Source organism: Anabrus simplex, chromosome 11, assembly GCF_040414725.1.
Source record: "Anabrus simplex isolate iqAnaSimp1 chromosome 11, ASM4041472v1, whole genome shotgun sequence".
In the NCBI taxonomy this organism is placed as follows: domain Eukaryota; kingdom Metazoa; phylum Arthropoda; class Insecta; order Orthoptera; family Tettigoniidae; genus Anabrus; species Anabrus simplex.
Window position 1 is genome coordinate 91,797,028 of NC_090275.1, and position 22,121 is coordinate 91,819,148.

General features: G+C 39.5%; 1 protein-coding gene across 1 annotated transcript in view; it reads left to right on the plus strand.

The window, feature by feature from the left end:
- Positions 1 to 22,121, plus strand: part of PCB (Pyruvate carboxylase) — a 293,805-nt gene that overhangs the window by 267,941 nt on the left and 3,743 nt on the right. Inside the window, exons 16-19 of the mRNA XM_068229657.1 lie at positions 5,572 to 5,751; positions 8,856 to 9,101; positions 19,213 to 19,356; positions 19,765 to 20,038. Coding sequence (XP_068085758.1) covers positions 5,572 to 5,751; positions 8,856 to 9,101; positions 19,213 to 19,356; positions 19,765 to 20,031 — 837 coding nt within the window. The 3' untranslated portion in view covers positions 20,032 to 20,038. The remainder of the gene's footprint in view (positions 1 to 5,571; positions 5,752 to 8,855; positions 9,102 to 19,212; positions 19,357 to 19,764; positions 20,039 to 22,121) is intronic.

Here is a 22,121-nt window from a genome sequence, read left to right on the forward strand (position 1 = left end):
GCAAATTGTCAAAAGTTTAGAGGAGCTGAAAGAAGTTGTGATTACTCATGTCAAATCAATTTTTATATTTAATGATTGGTTTCATGTGTTAGGCATAAAGAACGAGTTGCAGATGTGAGACTTTGTCAGAGGGTAGACAATATTTAACGAATAAAATCTACACCAAAACTTCAGAAGTACAGATTCCCTAGTTTGTCACTTTCGCTAGTTTGCCAGGGGGGGACGATATTATCCGCGAAAACGCAAGTTTTGAGCAAACTGATTGCTATTTCATACTGATTTTAATGTTCATGGGGGTTTTTCCGACTTTTACAAAAAAATCGGATATAAACGACAATCCGCTATAGCGAGTAAATTTTTCGCCGTTATGAATTCTCGCTATAACGGACTTCTACTGTATATATATTACCTGGAAATTATTTGATAATAAGGCACGGCTAGATATTTTGGAGAGTAATGATATCTTATCGCAGGGCGCTCTGGGTGTACACCTGGAAGTGGGTACAGAGAGAGGTCCTAACTACAATGAGTTCCAAATTCTTTCAACTCTATTTATTCAAATAAGGTTTACCTTACAATTGTGCTAGTTATAGTGAGGTTGTTTCCATAGATCCTCCTTGATGGACAGCGACCCAACCATGGAAACACGATCTCTTCTGGGCAGCTACCAACCATGGAACCATGATCCCTTGTAGGGAGCAATGGGTTGTCGATTCTTGAAGGTCTCAGCATGGGGTAACCACTCGCTGTTTTTTACATGAGTGTCCACATTTAACTGCCCCCCCATAATATCAAAGGGAACTCGTTGAAAGTTTGCCAGCAATACACATTCCACGCGTCTCTACAATGATTCACATGAACCACAGCCCTTTGTGAACTGCAATCGTTGACTCTGTTCTGACTTAGAGCCCAAAACATAAGATTTGAAAAATAAGTTCCACTTGTGAGATTTGTGGTGGCTTTCCACAGGTTAAAAAAAAAAAAAAAAACAATTCTATCACTTGTGTAGAATCTTTCTACCAAATTAAAATTTTCACTGTTCATTGAAACTCATCAGTTTATTCTTATTTGCGTTGAGAAATAAAACATCTGATGGAATAACTGCAATCTTAGAATTACAGTAAAAGTCCATTACAGTGAGAATTCATAACAGCAAAAATTTTACTTGCTGTAGCGGATTGTCGTTATATCTGATTTTTGTATAAAAGTCGGGAAAACCCCCATACACATTAAATCGATATGAAACAGCAACCAGTTTGCTCAAAACTTGCATTTCCATGGATGATTTCCACATTGCGGTTTACTTGTTTGTTATTTTTCGAAATCCGATACTACATGAAAGTGTATATTTAATTACATTCTGAAAAAATATACTACCTTATTTCTCTGGACCCAAGACGATCCCCACTTTTTCCTTCAAAAAATTTAAATCAGTTTTTAAATGTGCTTTGTAAAATCATATGAATGCCTTTGTTGTCAGTGTGCATTTTAAAGACCATTTTTAGACTCCAATCATTAGCTTTCGTTATGCCATATTTTTTGCAGCTGCACAATTTTTCTTTATTTCTGTTGGTTTAATGACCATTAACTTAAAATTGGCACCATAATACCGAAGAGAACCTGTTGAAAATTTGACGGCAACATCTATTCCATGCATCTCTACAGTGCGATGATCCATCAGGAAAATATTCTTGCGTTTATAAAACTGTTACTTTTACTCAGCATTAGATATAACCGGCTACCGCTACACTCACGTCTCGCTTGCCGTGTTCGGCCAACTTCAGCAGCTAGCGAAGTATAGGCCTAATCGCGGACGTTGATGGTCAACGAACAAGTTTATCGTGTCATGGTATGCCCATTCCACCCTTGCGCTTTTCGTGCACATACCTCACAGTTTCATCTTCCACTTCTTTAAAGCGTCCTTGTTGCGAACCACTGAATGCATTTTTTGTACAGTGCGCATTTATTGGCTATCTTTGTCTTCATGCTAATGCCAAATATTGGCTTTAGTTAGGCCTGTGCCATATTTTCTTGCGGCTGCACAATTATTCTAAATTTCCGAATGTTTAATAACCATTAACTTAAAATTTGCACAATAATATCGACGAGAACCCGCTGAAAATTTGCCGGCTATACCTGTTCCACGTATCTTTCTTCACAATAGACTATCCAACACGAAAATATTCTTGCTGTCTATAAAACTTAATTTTACTAAGCGTTAGGTACACTAGACGCGTTATAACTCTGCCACCGAGTATCCACGGGCTTTCTAATTATTCAAAGGTTCGCATGTTTTGATGCCGTTCTGCAGATTTGAGAAATGTTTTTGAAGAGGCTAATAGAACGTCATTCTCTTTTCACTATTTTTAGAGATCCAGTGACATTACACAGAGGCACTGTACAACCGGTTGCCATGGCTAGCGATATATAATAAAGAGGTGGTTGTTTATTGTCAACGAATGGTATCACTCACGAGGCTCCTGGCAAACATTTCAGTTTTCTTCTTCAAACGATGTTATCTAACCTAACCATATATGTATCATGAAAACATATTTCAGATGCATGTAGGGAAATGATGACCTCCTTTCCGAAATTTAACTAGACGCGAAATCAATGATGTACTCTGCGAAATGTTGAGGTGTATCACATTCTTACTTAATTTCAGTATATAACATTAAAATTGAGAGATCGTTTACTTCAACCTTTATTTTTAACGAGTTAACAGCTGCTATCGCCGGCCTTGCGGTGTAGGGGTAGCGTGCCTGCCTCTTTCTTGGAGGCCCCAGGTTTGATTCCCAGCCATGCCAGGGATTTTTACCCAGATCTGAGGGCTGGTTCGAGGTCCACTCAGCCTACGTGATTGCAATTGAGGAGCTGTCTGACGGTGAGATGGCGGCCCCAGTCTAGGAAGCAAAGAATAACCGCCAAGAGGATTTGTTTTGCTGACCACACGACACCTCATAATCTGCAGGCCTCCCGGCTGAGCAGCGGTCGCTTGGTAGGCTATGGCCCTTTGGGGCTGCTGTGCCATGGGTCTTTGTTTGGGTTTTGTAACAACTGCTATCGGCCACTCATTTATTACAACAGTCGACGGTTAATACTAATCGACTCTGAAGTCGCCTTCAAATATCGACTAGAGAACTCGCTAGAGGATATAGCGAGGAAACTATACCGAAGGTGATCGATCACATGCAACATAATCGTTCGGGTGCATAAATAACAGTAAAGAAAAAATTGCACGCGCTTAATTGCTCATAATAACCGATGCGTCAGTGATAGGACTCTCGCTGTAACCGAAGGATAATACAGAGTTTAATATAGGAATTTTGAAGGAACAGACAAAAATTGCCATTATAACGGAGTTCTCGTTATAAGCTGTATTTCTTATATCAGAAGTCTACTGTATTTGTAATTCTAAAGAAACTGAATGTTGGTAGCGACCTACTAAAAGCACAGTTCACTTGGAAATTTCACTTGCATTTTACACTAATGTCTATGAATGCACTTGTGTCTATTTATGAAGTGTAAATCACTTGGAAAAATCACTAGCATTCTTAACTACTGCATTCAGTGTGAAGCATTTATTGTTGTTATGAAAAGCCTGTTTGCAGAAAAAACATATCACTTTCAGCTATCATATTTGATATAATGTCTAAGTGAATTATTTAACACTTGTAGGACAAAAATTAAAGTATCTGAATATCTGAGTATTCTGCTATTCACATTGTAATGTTAAAGTTAAGTCAAGTTCACTTGGAAACTATTCTAACTTCTAGCACACATGTAAATGTTGGTTATACAAGTCTTAGAATTGCACTCTTCAATATTTATAAGTTCCTCAATGGAATTCTACTTACTGAAAGTTTATAAGTACCGTAATGCCAGAATTATTCAATTTTCCTCAATTCTCACGTCACTTGGACATAATCTCGCCCTGCAGACCAACTCTGTACCATGTGGTGAACCAACATCATTGTGTTGACGGTGTGAACTGAAGTAATCCCTGGATCGATTTTGGAAAAATTAACACGAGGACACGTTCAAAATGTGTTCTATAGGTTGCCGTTGTTTCTGAATTAATACCCCAGTTGCTTTAGAAGATAACAAATTTCTTGCATGGATGTTTCCATAGCGTATGATGCAACCTGTCCTTGACCCCGTGCTGGCTGTGCAATGAACAAGGTAGCATTGCGGCAGGTTGACTACTCGGTCCTGCAAGACTTTGTCATTCTTAGTGCTGAAAATACACTCTCTAACACTTCATAAATTATTTCACGTATTTTAAGAAATACGATTGATTAAAATGTGGGTGTAAAATAATTTTTTTTAAATACAAAGATGATGTACAGTGGTTGCCATAGTTACCGTAGTGTCGGAAAATTGTTGATGCAAAACTGTCCACGCTAATTTTAGATGGAACCCCCAGACCAGCCCAAAAACATATCCATGTTAAAAAAACAAACAAAAAAAACCAAAAAAAAAAAAATCCAATCAAACAAGAATGAGCGCTTGGTGTTGTATGTTCCTTGCATTTAATATTTTATCACCTCACATGTAGATACAAACCCTGTGAATACCCACAACAAACATTTAGGTTCAGTTTCTGAGAAAAGTGAAACTGTGACGTACTTATACAACTACAGTTTATGAATCTCATGTTCACAATGGCCCATATTGATGGTATATTATAAGCAAAATTCTTTTGAAAAAGAGGAATTTTTAAGAAACTAACAATTGAATTTTTTATTTTTTCTCGTTTTTCAAAGGAAATCTGTGAATTTATACAATGCAATGCACTCATTTATTTTTTGAGCAACTGTACAAAAGATCGTTGACATGTTTCCATTCAAGCCTACAGAACAAATGAGACTGTGGTAAAAATCGAATGATGTATGCCAGTCTTCATATTCTGTCTAAACCAGGCGAGTTGGCTGTGCAGTTAGGGGTGGGCAGCTGTGAGCTTGCATCCCGTAGATAGTGGGTTCCAATCCCACTGTCGGTAGCCTTGAAGATGGTTTTCTGTGGTTTCCCATTTTCACACCAGGCACAGCACCTTAATTAAGACCACGGCTGCTTCCTTCCCACTCCTAGGCCTTTCCCATCCCATCGTCATCACAACACCTATCTGTGTCGGTGTGACATAAAACAAATAGTAAAAAAAAAAAAAAAAAAAAAAAACACCTAAGCTTGCAACTTAGTTTGCATGTGCTATTCATCAAGCAAAACATAGTGCATATGGCGCCCTGTTCACTGCCATCTTTGCAAAGGTTTGCTCTCTCCTCACCAGTGACATTTTCTTTAACATCCATTTCTACTTCCAGCTTCATTGGGAGGGCAGGCATCAACACATTTTTCAGGAGCTTGTTTGCAGATCTCCAGACTAAATGTGAGAATTGTTGAAAAGTTAAACGCAAGAAAATGAATACAGTCAATTGTGTGTGTGTTGTTTTTTTTTTTCCATTGCTTATTTCATTTCATATTGTTCCCTTAGGGTTGACATAGAAATTTCTAGTACTCATAAAACACTGGAAATTTTGTACTTCTAAAGTATCTCCTTGTTGTGTCCCTCAGGTGACCCCTTCGTCGAAGGTGGTTGGAGACCTTGCGCAGTTCATGGTGCAGAACAAGCTCACTGCTGCTGAAGTGGAAGCTAAGGCCGAGGAACTGAGTTTCCCCAAGTCTGTGGTAGAGTTCCTTCAAGGTTCAATCGGTGAACCCTACGGAGGATTCCCAGAACCCTTCCGTTCCAAGGTAAGTACGTAAATATGATTGTTGAATTTAGTCTTAATGGCATTTAGAGAAATTTATTTAGATAATTTTAAGTCATCTGCAGTCATTGTTGTAGGGATCTACAATTCAATTGTTTCTCATGATGGAACTCTTAACAGACAGTTCTCCTCTGATATTTTGTTATAATTTATTTCATCCTGATAAATCGCAAAATAAGGGACACTTGGCAATCCTGCTAACTTCTCAAGAAGCAAAATGCTATGCAGACATTAACCTTAAGGTGGATTGAGTAGCTCAGACAGTAAAGCATTTGCCTTCTGATCTCAAGGTACTGAGTTTGATCCTAACTCAGACAGCGGTATTTGAAGTTGCTCAAGCACATCAGCCTTGTGTCAGTAGATTTACTGATATTAAAAAATTAAAAAAAAAACTGCTGTGTAACACAATTCAGGAACCTTGGTATCTTCAATAACTGTCAAATTAATTAGTGGAACGTGAAACCAGTAACATTATATTAACCTTTATTATAGCTGCAACACTGTCTGCACTGACCTTAAGGTCTTGTTTCCATCTTGCTGTAAAGCAACAGAAAAATGTATTATTAATTTGATGTAGGGTTTGTTACTTACAGTAAATAGAAGTTGGTAGGTGGGGTTTATGGGATTGTTAGTGTTAGAATGTGGTTTGTATTGTTCCAGTCTGTAAATATTATATTGCTGTGTATGTTAGTACATACCTTAGTCTAGCTCCATGGCTGAACGGTCAGTTTATAATTTTTTTTGGTCATTCCTAAATTTTATTTATTTATAAATTTATTTATAAAACACTCACTCTACCAAAAATAACATACGCAAGTGAAACTATCTTCAAAACAACTAACACTGCACAAATAGACAAAATACTCAAGATAGAGGGAAGAATCATTAGAACGTGCATCAACAAATCATACCAAAAAGATGGACACTGGAGAGTAGCTTCTAATGAAACAGTCTACAAGGAAATAGAACTGGTAATGAGCACAATCAGGAGGAAATGCATTTCATTTTTTAGACATCTAATTAGGACAGCAGAGAAAAGGATCATGAGGTAAATAATAGAAAAATTATGGAATACTAAGTGCAGCATTAAGTGGATTACAGAAATCAAGGAAGATATGGATGAAGTACAAAGAACAGTGGAAGACCTAAGAAACAGAACTGATAAAATCAGGAAATTCACAGACAAACTAGACTGCAAACCAGAATCAACAAAGAGACAATAGGAAGGGTAATTTACGTTGAAGAAAGAAAGATAAGATCCGAGAGAATGAAGAAGTACTGGGCTGACAGGAAACTGAAGAATTCTTTCTATAAAGTTGGCTAGAGTGGTCCAATGAAGGTCATAAAATGTAAATAAATACATAAATTAGTTTTGACAGACTGAGGAACCTAACAGTTAAAAATTAACTGACTCAAAACTGAAAAGAAGTGGCTTTAAATATTATCCCCCCACCAAAATGAAGTCAGTGTCAAGGCTTTCAGTTGATTTCTGGCCAGATCAGGGATTTTGGCTGCATCTGATTTATTTTTCTAACCCAGCAACTGGGCTTCTGTGTTTGCCTCAGTACACTCCTGTCCATATAACCATAACAAATCACACTAAAAGTCACTAGAGAAACACGTAATAATGCATATATCCTTCCACATAAGGTTAGCTACAGGAAGGGCACCCAAAGGTCCAAGACCCCATGTGCAACACATTATTTACACCTGCAATCCCAGCAGAATGTGGAAAAAGCAGATGATCTTAACACACACAAGTACATTACCTAATTATGAACAAAATATTTGTTTTTATTTGCGAGTATTGCATAATTACTTGGATTTTGATTCCCATAGAGAACTTGAAATATTTCTCCCAAAGGAGTAAATCCACGATTCCAGCTAAATCATTCCACAGGGTCATAAAGAATCAGATTGGGTGACAAGGTCAAAGTCAACAAGAAAGAATGTGCATAGAACAGAACTCTCTCTTTCCATATTTCATAGAAATACTGTACCAGTCTCTGTAGAATTAATGATGCTAATAAAATTAATTTTGGGAAAGAACAACTTTGGAACCATAAAACATGGAAGATATTTAAAATAAGACGTGAAATTGTGTCAGTTTTCCTCAAATACGTAAAAACATATACTAAAGGTGGAAATATGGAGAAATGTGCAAATTGAAATATGTATAAATTGCACCAAATATCCTAATTCATAAAAATATGACATTTTCACTGTAGCTAATGGAAAATCAAATACAGGGTAGTCAGAAACAACGCGAACTGAGTATATGAGCGTTAGAGTGTTGGTCATACTGATAAATAACTTGATAAAAATAATTTGATATCTCGTGCCGTTGTCACTTCATCCACTGCTGAAGTTAGCCTATGAGATTGTTTTGCGAGCAAATTCATATGGGCTTTACGAGACTGTGTTGCTAAATATGTACGTGGCTTAAGACTGACTTGAGAGCACCAATCGAAGAAAAAATCTTTGCCCTGGAAGGGATTTGTACACAGACCTCTGAGCTCACACGATCGTGCCGTAGCAAGTACATTACCGTGACACCAGCTGAAACCCATGGCGTGTTTGTGTATGATGCCGATTTCTCAGAATATATCTCGAGCTGGTCTTACGGATGTGCAGATTTAGCAACACCACCTCGTAAAGCCCATTTGAATTCGCCCATGAAATGATCCGATTGGCTAACTTCAGCAGCTAATAAAATGACAATGGCGAAAGGTATCAAATTATATTAAAAATATTATTTATCAGTATGACCAACCCTCTAATGCTCATATACCTGGTTGACGTTGTTTCCGACCCCTCTGTACGTATTTGCATAGAAATTCCAGCCCGTATGATGATGATGATGATGATGATGATGATGATAATGCGATAATGGTCAAAACAGAAATTTATAAACTCTAATAAATTTTTATTCATCATAGTTTAACCTAAAACATATTTTTAACTTCACCCTGCATGATTATCAGTTACAAAAATAGGCATTTTTGGAAACAGAAATATTCTTAACTTAATAATGAGCTATCCTTCTCGTGTAGCTACTCTTAATGTCTACTGTTGTGTTCTTTTCAGGTCCTCAAGGCTATGCCTAGAGTGTCTGGTAGACCTGGTGCCAGCCTACCACCATTCGATTTTGCCCTTCTGAAGGAGGATCTTGAGGGACGACATCCAGATGTTACGGACCGTGATGTAATGAGTGCAGCTCTCTACCCACAAGTAACAGAGGACTTCTTGACATTCCGTGATGAGTTTGGTCCAGTAGATAAGTTGGATACCAGAATTTTCCTCATCGGACCCAAAGTTGGTGAGGAGTTTGAGGTGAGTATCCTTAATGATATCGCTGTAGATGGAATTTACAGGGTGCCCACAAAGTAGGAATATGCCCTTTTATTTCACATTGATTTGTGCTGAAGTGTTGGTAACCATGCAGTGTGCAGTAAGTTAGCATGAGGGAGTAAGAAACAAACCTGCCTGATCAGAATATGTTTACCATTGAGCAGAGATTAGTGACTTAAAGACCTACGCCATTGGTACGGACGATCTTCCATCAAAATCTTTCGAGCTGCGGTTTCGAGAGTTATCATAATGAATTGGATTGCCCACCTTTGGAAGAAGAAGAAGAAGAAGAAGAAGAAGAAGAAGAAGAAGAAGAAGAAGAAGAAGAAGAAGAAGAAGAAGAAGAAGAAGAAGAAGAAGAAGAAGAAGAAGAAGAAGAAGAAGAAGAAGAAGAAGAAGAAGAAGAAGAAGAAGAAGAAGAAGAAGAAGAAGAAGAAGAAGAAGAAGAAGAAGAAGAAGAAGAAGAAGAAGAAGAAGAAGAAGAAGAAGAAGAAGAAGAAGAAGAAGAAGAAGAAGAAGAAGAAGAAGAAGAAGAAGAAGAAGAAGAAGAAGAAGAAGAAGAAGAAGAAGAAGAAGAAGAAGAAGAAGAAGAAGAAGAAGAAGAAGAAGAAGAAGAAGAAGAAGAAGAAGAAGAAGAAGAAGAAGAAGAAGAAGAAGAAGAAGAAGAAGAAGAAGAAGAAGAAGAAGAAGAAGAAGAAGAAGAAGAAGAAGAAGAAGAAGAAGAAGAAGTTGTTGTGGAAAAGCACTTCTTAATAGCGTTCCATTCTCAACGTTCTGAATATAAGCAGCTCTTCACAGATGAGTGTGCTATATATTGTAACACATGCTCTCAAAACAACATTCTTTGGGCTAAAGAAAAATCTGCATTTTTATGAAGAACACAAAAGAAACTCACAACACACATTTTGGCCTTTTTTTTTTTTTTTTTTTAGAGCTTCATTACTGGACCTGTCTACCAGGATATGCTTAGTGCCTTACCTGAATATGAACTTCCCTGATCAGTGGATTGGAAGAAGTTCTGAAGATTATCCAGCTCCCTTAGCCTGACCTTGGAACACCTGGAGATTTGTCACAGAGAGATTCCCAAAGAAGTTGCAAGAGTTGCAAGCAGCTGTGGAAGGGTGGTGGTGGTGTTTACTGTTTTAAGAGGAAGTACAACTGGGAAACCATCTTCTATATAACACTAATGAGGGAGAGAAAATGGAATGGATCCGCCACTTAGAAACATGAAGGTATCAGTCAAAGAAAAACAAGGGCCACGAACGGCATGTAATGCTCCCTAGGCCTTGCAACCTAATACCATCAGGGTCATAAAAGAACAAGAGTTGACCAAGGTAGGTCACATAAGGTAGATGAAAGTGAGGAGCCTGGCTCAAGTAAGTGAAAGCAATGCTACCACTCAGCTAAGGGTCTCATGGTTGCCAACCCACGCTCCCAATTTCAGAGCACCCAGGGCTCCTTTTAGTCACCTATTATGACAGGCAGGGAATATCGTGAGTGTTATTCTGCCACAGCTGTGGAAGATGCTTTCACGGACGTGGCCCGCATTCTTCTTCATTTCCATTTTTAGACACACATACCGAGTGGGGTTATGTACCAAAGCCCTCCTCTTTATTTTATCTTTCCACCATTCTTCTTTGATCACTGTGCTGCTGTGTACACCTCTTGTTTCGATACATTCTGCTACAGAGTCCCTCCATCTCATACGATGTCGTCCTGTAACTCTCTTTCTAGTGATCGTTTCCTAGAAAGTTTTTGTCACAATCCTCTCATTTGACATTTGTATTGGGTGTCCGTACCATCTTATTTTTACTCTGTCAGTTCTTTCTTGCAATGTAAGAACACCTACTCTTTTCCTTACCTCTTCGTTTTATATTATCTCCCATGTACTCTTTCCTAGTTGTCTAAGAACAACACAGGTGTGGGACTTACGTATAGGCTTGATGGAGGGCTATTCAATCAGGCCAGACTCTGATCAGAAAACCTCACTAGTCTCACCCATGTAACTGAACTGCAATATTCAGACAACACCACTTCTCCAATGATTTTGCTTAATCATCAACACCCCTAAAACAAAGATACTTGCACAGCCAGCTCCTGTGATTGCCATTCCATATTTCAGTGTTTCTCTCCAGAACCAATATAAATGGTCCATTATTGGACATTATATCATCTATCTCCAGTATGACTCTTTAACAAGTAGATCACTTCCCCTATCTAGGAAGTATTCGCTGTAGTAACTGCTTTAACAGAGAAGGACATGAAGAACAGAATATGTGCTGCCCACACAGCTTTCAGACGTCTTACACATTGGGTCCTCTGGAATAAAGATCTAAGAATATATACAAAATTGATGATATATCGAGCAGTTGTCATCTCCGCCCTGCTTTATGGATGTGAAACCTGGACTCTATTATATCACCATAATATGAAGAAACTAGAACGCTTCCATATATAATATATATATATATATATATATATATATATATATATTGAAACGGTAACACCCTACGAGCATTCACGTTTCATTCTTTTATTAAGAGAAGCTCGCTAACACCCGGCCGTAAGCCTTTAAAACTTGCGCCGAGCGCACAGGCATAATGGGAACTGCGAGCAAGTTCGCGACGTTCCAGAACACCGGCCAAGGACAAGCGACGTCACGCAGAAGGTTCCTTCGTGTTCCATTGCTGCATGAACGAAATATAAGCGAGTCGCCAGCCTGGGGTAAGGCAGAATGTAAGCAGAGAGCCTGCAGTAAAGCAGAGGGAGTGCGCGGTATGCGACGGCAGTGTGTTGAAGGCAGAGAGTGGAGTGAGTCGGCAGTAAGCCGTGAATCAGCGAGTGTGTGCAAGTAAGCCGTCGCGGCATAATTCGTCTCTCGATCCGGCTGTATATTTGAATTCATTTAAAGACTGTGTTCTCACATAAACTGTGCCAGCTTTGAATTCGTTTAAAGACTGTGTTCTTGCATTAATTGTGTCAGCTTTGAATTCGTTTAAAGACTGTGTTCTCGCCAGCTTGAATTCATTTAAAGACTGTGTTCTCACATAAACTGTGCCAGCTTTGAATTCGTTTAAAGACTGTGTTCTTGCATTAATTGTGCCAGCTTTGAATTCGTTTAAAGACTGTGTCCTTGCATTAATTGTGTCAGCTTTGAATTCGTTTAAAGACTGTGTTCTCGCCAGCTTGAATTCGTTTAAAGACTGTGTTCTCACATAAACGGTGTCAGCTTTGAATTCGTTTAAAAACTGTGTTCTCGCATTAATTGTGTCAGCTTTATTTCATTTAAAGACTGTGTTCTTGCATTAACTGTGCCAGCATTGATTTCGTTCAAAGACTGTGTGAAAGCAGCGGTAGTATTTCTAGCCAGCCTCAATTTCATTTAAAGACTATGTCTATCCGTTGAACTGTGTTGCATTATGATCTTAAGTGCCAGTGTTAATCTGAAAATCACGACGCACGGGAATTTGGACTGTCATTTATTTCAACAAATGTATTATGCTGGTGGAGTACAGTGCAGAGACTGTACTCGATAAATGTAATTTTCTTTATGAAGTACTTGATCACCGCACCTCGGAAGGTTCTAGATTGTTTCATTTGCGTATTATTCCAAATACGAACTGTGACTCTAACTTTATCCTTGCTACTGTGGGAACTATTTCGGTGTGCTTCGCCATAGGGAAGTGTCACACCAGTACCCCATGACGTCAAATGTGGAAGCTCCACATTTCCCCGTTCCTGCCTCTGGTTCGAGTCATCAACACTAATACAAACACCAACGACGGAAGACAACGCCGACGCCGACCGCAAGACGACGCAGCCGCCGCGGGACAACGTCCTCTTCACGCCCTCAGGGACAAATCTACAATTCAGCTATAAAAGGTGACATAATTATTTGCCTATTTATCGAATAAACTGAAAGATCCACTTAATCATGAATTTTTCTTTCACTACCCTTCTCTCTTACTCTCTTAGCATGGGCCGTACACGCCTTGTCGTTCCTCATGCTCTCCGATAAACTGAAGTACGGGCGTTACTGTTACAGAGAGAAGGTAGTGAATAGTGGCACCCATGACGTTGGGGCCCGATTAAAGAGAGTGAATAGTGGCACCCGTGACGTTGGGGCCAGATTAAAGAGAGTAAAGTGATAAAAATTAACTTTGAAATCAGTGATATCTTAACTTACCAATTCAAATAAAAGTGCATAGTACGTACGTTAATTCCAGTTCAGTGAATGTGTTAAAATTTTACGAAGTTCAATTCAATGACTTTGACGAAATTTTCAACTTTTGGCACAGAACTCTGATCAAATTTATGGCACAAGTGATTTTTTTTTTTTTCTCTTTTGCTATGTAAAACATTTCAGGCATAATGTTCATGCACAGGCTTATATATTTATGTTGGTGAAATTTTGAACTTTACCATTGGACAATAATGGTGATATTTGATTTTATGTACAAGTGTTTGATATTTTGTGTTGGTGAAATTTTGAACTTTACCGTTGGACAATAATGGTGATTTTACGTATGAGGTGAATGATTGTATTTTCTGCATTTTGTGAAAATAACTACATTAATATGGAAAATATACTAGCTGCCATTGAGGCTTTAAAAATCAGTCTAAATGACAGGATTACGGAAAGTAACACTAATCTCGGGCGTAGGATTGCTGAATCTAATAATACTTTAGGAGCTCAACTTAAAGAATCTAACGCGGCCTTGGAAAGTCGTATGGAAGCCACTAAGGCTAGTATAGGTCAACTTAGGGAGGCTAATGATGCCAACATTGTAAAATTGACAGAATCTGTTGATCAAAAATTTGCAGAAGTTAATAATAATTTGGAACGTAGGCTCAATAGTGCAGGTGCCGAAATTGAAAAAAGATTTAAAGAATCTAACAAAAGGATGGATTCTAAGTTTACGGAAATAAATGAAAGATTAACACGTGACTTAGAAACCATTAAGCAAGATATAAAATCACAAGTGGCGGAGGACTTAAAACTTGCTTTCCCGTCTTCTTCTCAGGAAGTCCTTAAGGAAGTAGAAAGCTTAAAGGAAGAATTTCAAGAGTCCCATGCTCAATTATCTCTTGCGCAAACTAAAATCGCGTCTATTCAAGACAAACTTCATGAATCTGTTAAAAATAATTTCATGAAGTTGGGAAACGAAATTACTCTTCTGAAAAGTCAGCAAGAGGAGGCCGATAAACGTGTCAAGACTCAGTTAGATAATGCTCACACGCAGATTACTCGTATCTGTCGCGATGTAGCAGAAGTCAAGACCGACATAGAGAAGGAGGTCAAGGAAATTGAGAATTCCGTACAGGGGAAAATTAAAACCCTAAAACTTGAACTCCAAGGGGGTATAGAAGCTCTCAACAGCAAAGTATCGCAAATCGAACAGGATGTTTCATTATCTAGCCTTCACAACACTAGTGGAGAATCCATGAATGTTTCCACAATTTTTAAAATAACTGAGGAAAAACCAGCCAAATTTTCGGGGAAAGAGGAGTATACTGCTAAGGAGTTTCTCCTCAACCTCGAAGAATTCTTTCAAGAAAATCACGTTAAGACCGACCGTCGTTTACGAATAGCATCTCGATTGTTAGAAGGCAAGGCGTTAATGTGGTTTACCGCTTTTAAATTCAGTATTAACACTTACGAAGAATTTAAGGAGGCCTTACTTAGACGATTTTGGAGTGCTGAGGCTCAGCACCTGATAAAACTTCAATTATACTCTAGAAAGTATAACACGTCCGTCAATTCCTCGCGATATTCGGATTATCTTATATCTCAGCTTAAAAAGATGCAGTTTTTCGATCCTCCTTTACCGGAGCAAGAACTTATTCAGGTCATAACGCTGCAATTTCCACCAAATGTTCAGGAAATATTGGTGGCAGCAAACGTCCAGGACTTGGAGCAGCTCGATGATGTCCTGAGGAAACTCGATACTGCGCACACTCAGAGCGCAGCAAAAGCAGGTCGAACCAAAGAAACTACAACCAACTTTACGGAAATGAAGACTCCGGTTCAAGTAAATTCAGAACCGCGAGAAGAAAGAGAAACTCGCCGAGATATTCCGTTTCGGTACAGAAGATCTAGGAATCGTCCCTATGAAGGGAGGGCTAAGTTTCAACCTGGACCTTCATGGAGGCAGGCAGCTAACCAACCCAATGATAATAGGAACTCCCAGCGGGAAGAATTAGAGAAACGTTGGAGAGAGACTACGGAATATGTAAGGAATAAGAACAGGGAAGAGGGCTTACCTGGAGCAGCTTCTTTGGAATACCAGGCAGAGATGCAGAGAAGAAATGAGAGAACGGAAATGGATCCAAGAGCTACGGGTACCAAAAAAAAAACTTTGTCGAAGCAATAAAGAGACTGCCTGAAAACCCGGAGGGAGGAGAAGTAGTATGTAGCGCACTCATTAACCATTGGTATTTAGAGGATGCAGATTTACTATATGAGGATTCAACACCACGACAGCCTCAGATACAACGCGGCTTACCGATCATTATTACTAAGTTAGGCAATATGATTGTCCACTCTCTAGTAGACTCGGGATCGCAAGCCTCACTAATTTCGCAGAAATGAATAGATGTGGCGCAGGAGACGTCCTACATCTCCATCTTGCTGGTTGCTCAAGTTAAGGTTAAAGGCATAGTTCCTGACAAAGCTATTAAATGCAAATTCCAGGCGTTTCTTGAGTTAGAAATTGGTGGTGTTAAGTTCCAACATCTATTTTTGATTTTGACGCAAATGAAATTTGACTTAATTCTTGGATCAGACTTTCTCATTCAACATGGGGGAATCATTGATTATCCCGCTAATGTGATTAAATTTTTTCACGTCGAATCTGTAGGGCTACAGTTGGTTACTTATAATGACGTGAAGAATCCGGAATGTGAGACCCCGGTGGACATAGTAGAAGGCAAGATGAGCGAGGCTCCGCCTGTCGAAGAAAGCGTCCACGAAGAGGGGCGACCCGAGGAAGTGGGACCCGTAGAGGACCAGATGGCGTCCATTATCGATGATGAGTTTAACGAGGACCACTACAACTTCACGCTTTACGCCAATGTAGCTGAAAGCCCAGATTACGATGATGATGAAGTAATAAAGGCAATCCAAGAGCTTTTCAAGAAGTTTCCAGATGTATTTTCCGAGAAACCTGGAGTCATAAAGGGTTTCAAGCACCACTTAGATGTTACTGACACATCACCTTATAAGAAACGGCCTTATCCGATACCCATGAAGTACTTGGAAGAAGCACGGGTCATCATTAAACAGATGGAGAATGATGGAATCATATCAAAATGCGTCACACTTTACATTAATCCTCTGGCTATAGTGAGAAGACTGTTGGAGTTTTTGAAATACTTTACTAGGAGATGAGTGAAAGAAAATCGCTCAGCAATTTTCTTTTTCCCGAGCAGGGGGGGAGATGAAACGGTAACACCCTACGAGCATTCACGTTTCATTCTTTTATTAAGAGAAGCTCGCTAACACCCGGCCGTAAGCCTTTAAAACTTGCGCCGAGCGCACAGGCATAATGGGAACTGCGAGCAAGTTCGCGACGTTCCAGAACACCGGCCAAGGACAAGCGACGTCACGCAGAAGGTTCCTTCGTGTTCCATTGCTGCATGAACGAAATATAAGCGAGTCGCCAGCCTGGGGTAAGGCAGAATGTAAGCAGAGAGCCTGCAGTAAAGCAGAGGGAGTGCGCGGTATGCGACGGCAGTGTGTTGAAGGCAGAGAGTGGAGTGAGTCGGCAGTAAGCCGTGAATCAGCGAGTGTGTGCAAGTAAGCCGTCGCGGCATAATTCGTCTCTCGATCCGGCTGTATATTTGAATTCATTTAAAGACTGTGTTCTCACATAAACTGTGCCAGCTTTGAATTCGTTTAAAGACTGTGTTCTTGCATTAATTGTGCCAGCTTTGAATTCGTTTAAAGACTGTGTCCTTGCATTAATTGTGTCAGCTTTGAATTCGTTTAAAGACTGTGTTCTTGCCAGCTTGAATTCATTTAAAGACTGTGTTCTCACATAAACGGTGTCAGCTTTGAATTCGTTTAAAAACTGTGTTCTCGCATTAATTGTGTCAGCTTTATTTCATTTAAAGACTGTGTTCTTGCATTAACTGTGCCAGCATTGATTTCGTTCAAAGACTGTGTGAAAGCAGCGGTAGTATTTCTAGCCAGCCTCAATTTCATTTAAAGACTATGTCTATCCGTTGAACTGTGTTGCATTATGATCTTAAGTGCCAGTGTTAATCTGAAAATCACGACGCACGGGAATTTGGACTGTCATTTATTTCAACAAATGTATTATGCTGGTGGAGTACAGTGCAGAGACTGTACTCGATAAATGTAATTTTCTTTATGAAGTGCTTGATCACCGCACCTCGGAAGGTTCTAGATTGTTTCATTTGCGTATTATTCCAAATACGAACTGTGACTCTAACTTTATCCTTGCTACTGTGGGAACTATTTCGGCGTGCTTCGCCATAGGGAAGTGTCACACCAGTACCCCATGACGTCAAATGTGGAAGCTCCACATTTCCCCGTTCCTGCCTCTGGTTCGAGTCATCAACACTAATACAAACACCAACGACGGAAGACAACGCCGACGCCGACCGCAAGACGACGCAGCCGCCGCTGGACAGCGTCCTCTTCACGCCCTCAGGGACAAATCTACAATTCAGCTATAAAAGGTGACATAATTATTTGCCTATTTATCGAATAAACTGAAAGATCCACTTAATCATGAATTTTTCTTTCACTACCCTTCTCTCTTACTCTCTTAGCATGGGCCGTACACGCCTTGTCGTTCCTCATGCTCTCCGATAAACTGAAGTACGGGCGTTACTGTTACAATATATAATATAAAATGAACATCAAACAGGATGACTGCATTCCAAACAGGACAGTTCTAGGGAGGGCAAAGATGAACAGTATAAAGACCACCATCATTGGTCACCAATTCAGATGGACTGGACATGTCCAGCGCATGAAAGATGAGACTTTGATGATATAGATGTTGATTCCCATAGGGAACTTAAAATATTTGTCCTGAATGAGTAAATTTATAATACCAATATAATGGTCCGTTATTGGACATTATAAATTTTCCAGCTAACTCATTCTTGGTTGCCTGCGTTTCGCCCTCGGGTGCTAAGTTGGGCTCATCAGTTGGGACTTAGCAAACCTCCCAAGACGCAAGGCTAGTGCATACCGTGGAGGCCACTGCATAGGCTGCATCTATATCATTTGATGGCCAAGCATCAATTTTTGAAAATGAGACATAGCTCTCATAGTGCATTGGCACTGCTGGTGGCTTCAAGTACCATTATATTATAGATGAGATGAGACTCGAAAAATTCTGTATAGTGAAATCAGTACAGGCAGGAGACCCCATGGTGCCCTTCTGAAGCGCTATAAAGATCAGATTAAGGCGACCTTCAAGAGCACTGACTGCTTGGTGTGTCATTGCAGAGGACCACACTCGCTGACACGCAAATGCTGCAGCTGCCGTTGCACGATTTCAGTGTGATCATCATAGCCAGGAGGCCGAAAAATGTCAGAGGCATAAAAAACGCCAGGCTCAACCATAACATCCATTCTCTAATGAGGTTGTGTGTTTCATCCCAGGATTGGTTTCCTTAGCCATCAAAGGCATCTGCATCCTTGAATTAAACTATTGAAAGAATTTCAGGAGAAATATGAATACTCTTGATATGAGGATCACCTGATGACGATGGCTCTTTCCTTGTATGCTCCTTAGGTACTTTAATTATAATTTTGTTTGTCTCTGTCAAAGTCTATAAGTTAATATTGGTACAAAATAAGATGAATACAAGGTCTTCTTTTATAGCACTGATACACACTGGTAGAAAGGCATGAGTGAAAACTTGTTAAGATGAACTAATTCAAGATCCATATTATCTGCACTTCAGTGAATGAAAAAATACCATAAACTCTGCATTGTGTGTAATCATTATTTTATGAAGTTATATTAGTTGCGATGTTGTTGACACAAATAAATAAGTTAATTAAATAATTAATTAACTAACTTTGCAATTTATGTGTGTGTCTGTTTAGGTCACCATTGAACGAGGCAAGACGCTAGGTATTAAGACATTAGCTATGGCAGAAGATCTGACACCTAGTGGAGAGCGGGAAGTGTTCTTTGAGCTCAATGGTCAGCTGCGATCGGTGTTCATTAAGGACAAGGAGGCTGTGAAGGTGAGAATATCTTCTTCTTTTGTGTTTTCACCTTTACCCTTGTGTCCTCTTTCAGTTACCCCCTCTTTCCAAACTGTCTTGACATTTGGTTCATCTTATTATGTGCACCTTGAAGGACAAATTGGGGCAAATATCCATTTATAGGGAGAGGAATAAGGGAATAGAATAATTTAGCAAGGGAAATGTTTGATAAATTTTGAAGTTCTTCGAAATCCTTTAAGAAAAAGCTAGGTAAACAATTGGTAGGTAATCTGCTACCTCAGTGATGATTTGATTGATTTTCATCTCCCCCTTCTATAAATGACTTGACATATCATTGTGTTTACTCTATATGCATTCACATCAAAGTTTTGTAGATATTGCAGATGCAACTGGCCATTACCGAGATCATTTATATATTTTTCCTAGGAGATCCACATTCATCCCAAAGCCCAGAAGGGAGTGAAAGGTGAGGTTGGTGCACCAATGCCCGGAGAAGTGATCGACATCCGAGTGGCTGTCGGAGACAAGGTCGACAAGGGAGCAGCTCTTGTGGTACTTTCGGCAATGAAGATGGAGATGGTGGTCCAGGCACCAGTATCGGGCGTCGTCAAGTCTATGGAAATAGCACCGAAGATGAAACTTGAGGGTGATGACCTCCTGATGGTCATTGAGGAAGAGGAAGGGGAAAAGTAATGTTCTGGTAGGTATCATGATGGCAGGGTTTACTGTAATCTCAAAATGTTTATTACTATATTTCTCAGAGTACCCGACACTTCGTAAAATTAACAGTTTTACAGACACCAGGAATATTTTCGTGATGGATAGTCGTATTGTAAAGACACGTAGAACAGGTATTGCCAGCAAATTTTCAACAGGTTCACGTCGATATTATGATGCCAATTTTAAGTTAATGGTTATTAAACTCGCAGAAATAAAGAATAATTGTGCAGCTGCAAGAAAATACAGTGTAACTTAAGTTCAGCGTTGGTGTGAAGACAAAGATAGTCTAAAAATGTATACTGTACAAGAAAGGCATTCATATGATTTCACAAGGCACTTTTTAATCTTGATTTAACTTTTTTGAAGGAAAAAGTGGGGTTAGTCTTGGTCGGAGAAATACAGTAAGTTGTTTGACGAAAAGGAAAGTACCGTATTTCACGGCATAATCGTCGCCACCGCGTAATCGTCGCATCCTTTATTTTCAATATAAAAATCGGACTTTAAACCTTTAATTACATAATCGTCGCACGTCCAAATTTTGTTCACTAATCTGGTTAAAAGGTAAATGGAACTGCAACGTAAGTTGCACATGAATGCGCAATTTAAATACGTGTATGGTTTATGGGCAATTTGGCAACACAGTCACGTTTGCGACATGTTGCACAGAATATAAATAAATAATACCGGTATATGTACGACGCATGGCTTAGCGGTTGGCTATCGGCAGTTTGACAACGTGGTCGCGAGACAGTGTACTATTTATTCACCACCTACATATTATGAGTTCCCATTTGAAATACGTAAGGCTGTAAGTTATCGCTTATCGGCAACGTCGCCAGGAAATACCGGGTAGGTAGGTTGAGTGGACCTCGAACCAGCCCTCAGATACAGGTAAAATTCCCTGACCCGGCCGTGAATTGAACACGAGGCCTCCGTGTAAGAGGCAAGCACGCTACCCCTACACCATGGGGCCGGCTCCTGTGTTATTGCGCACGAAGTGAAATCCAAGATGATAACGCAGATTTCCACGGAATTATTCAGCTCACGGTCAGCCGAATTATTTACGATGTCTCAGTTGTCATCGCTAGACTCTTATCTTACTACTACGTCATAAGTGTCCGGGCATGGGATGAAAACTTTTATCCAAGCAGTCAAGATAATTATTATCCAATGCTATTAAAGTTTTATTTTATAAACTTGTCAGTACTGTAATGTAAAATCATCAATAACTGGGAAGAAATATTAACCTAATTACCGTATGTTTAAAAGAAATTGAAAAAAATGAATGTTTGTTACTGACTTCTCGGAATACAGTCAACTATACAGTAGATCTACACCGCGCTAGCTAGAGCTCCGATTTGCGAGCTTTGCGCAAGCGCAGTAGAGTGTTGCAACCAGCGAGCTAAACTGATAAATTGCTGCATGCTTCCTTGCTGCCTAACAGTATTGGCTGCTCTGGAATGGACAGATCACAGATGCATTTATTTGTTTCAGATTTACATGATTACTGTAGACATGTGTGCGTGAGAATTTAAGTTTTTAATTTGTGTTTGGGGTGTTTGCAGAAAGAATTTGTTTTAATAGTGAACAATTACGGAAAGTCATTTATATCGCAAAACATTAACGTGTGAAGCATTTATAAGCGATTATGGGTAAATATAGAAACTATTCCGCGGGCTTCAAGCTAAGTCTAATTGCCTTCGCTGAACAGCACGGGAACAGAGCTGCAGAAAGAAAATTTTCAGCGAGTGAAAAGTTGGTGCGTGACTGGCGGAAAGTAAAAAAACAAGCTAAAAAGCACAAACCCTTCTAGACGCGCGTTTAGAGGTCCTAAAACAGGGAAGTTTCCTATAATTGACGAAGAAGTGTTTAGGTACATTAGTGAAATACGTAACAATGGCTGCAGTGTATCGTATGAAATGTTACAAATTAAGGGACAGGAGGTAGCGAGCAAACACAACATACCGGTAACTCAGTTTAAGGCGACTCGTGGGTGTATTAAGGGGTTCATGCGACGACACAATCTGTCAGTGCGAAGGAGAACAACACTAAGCCAAAAGTTG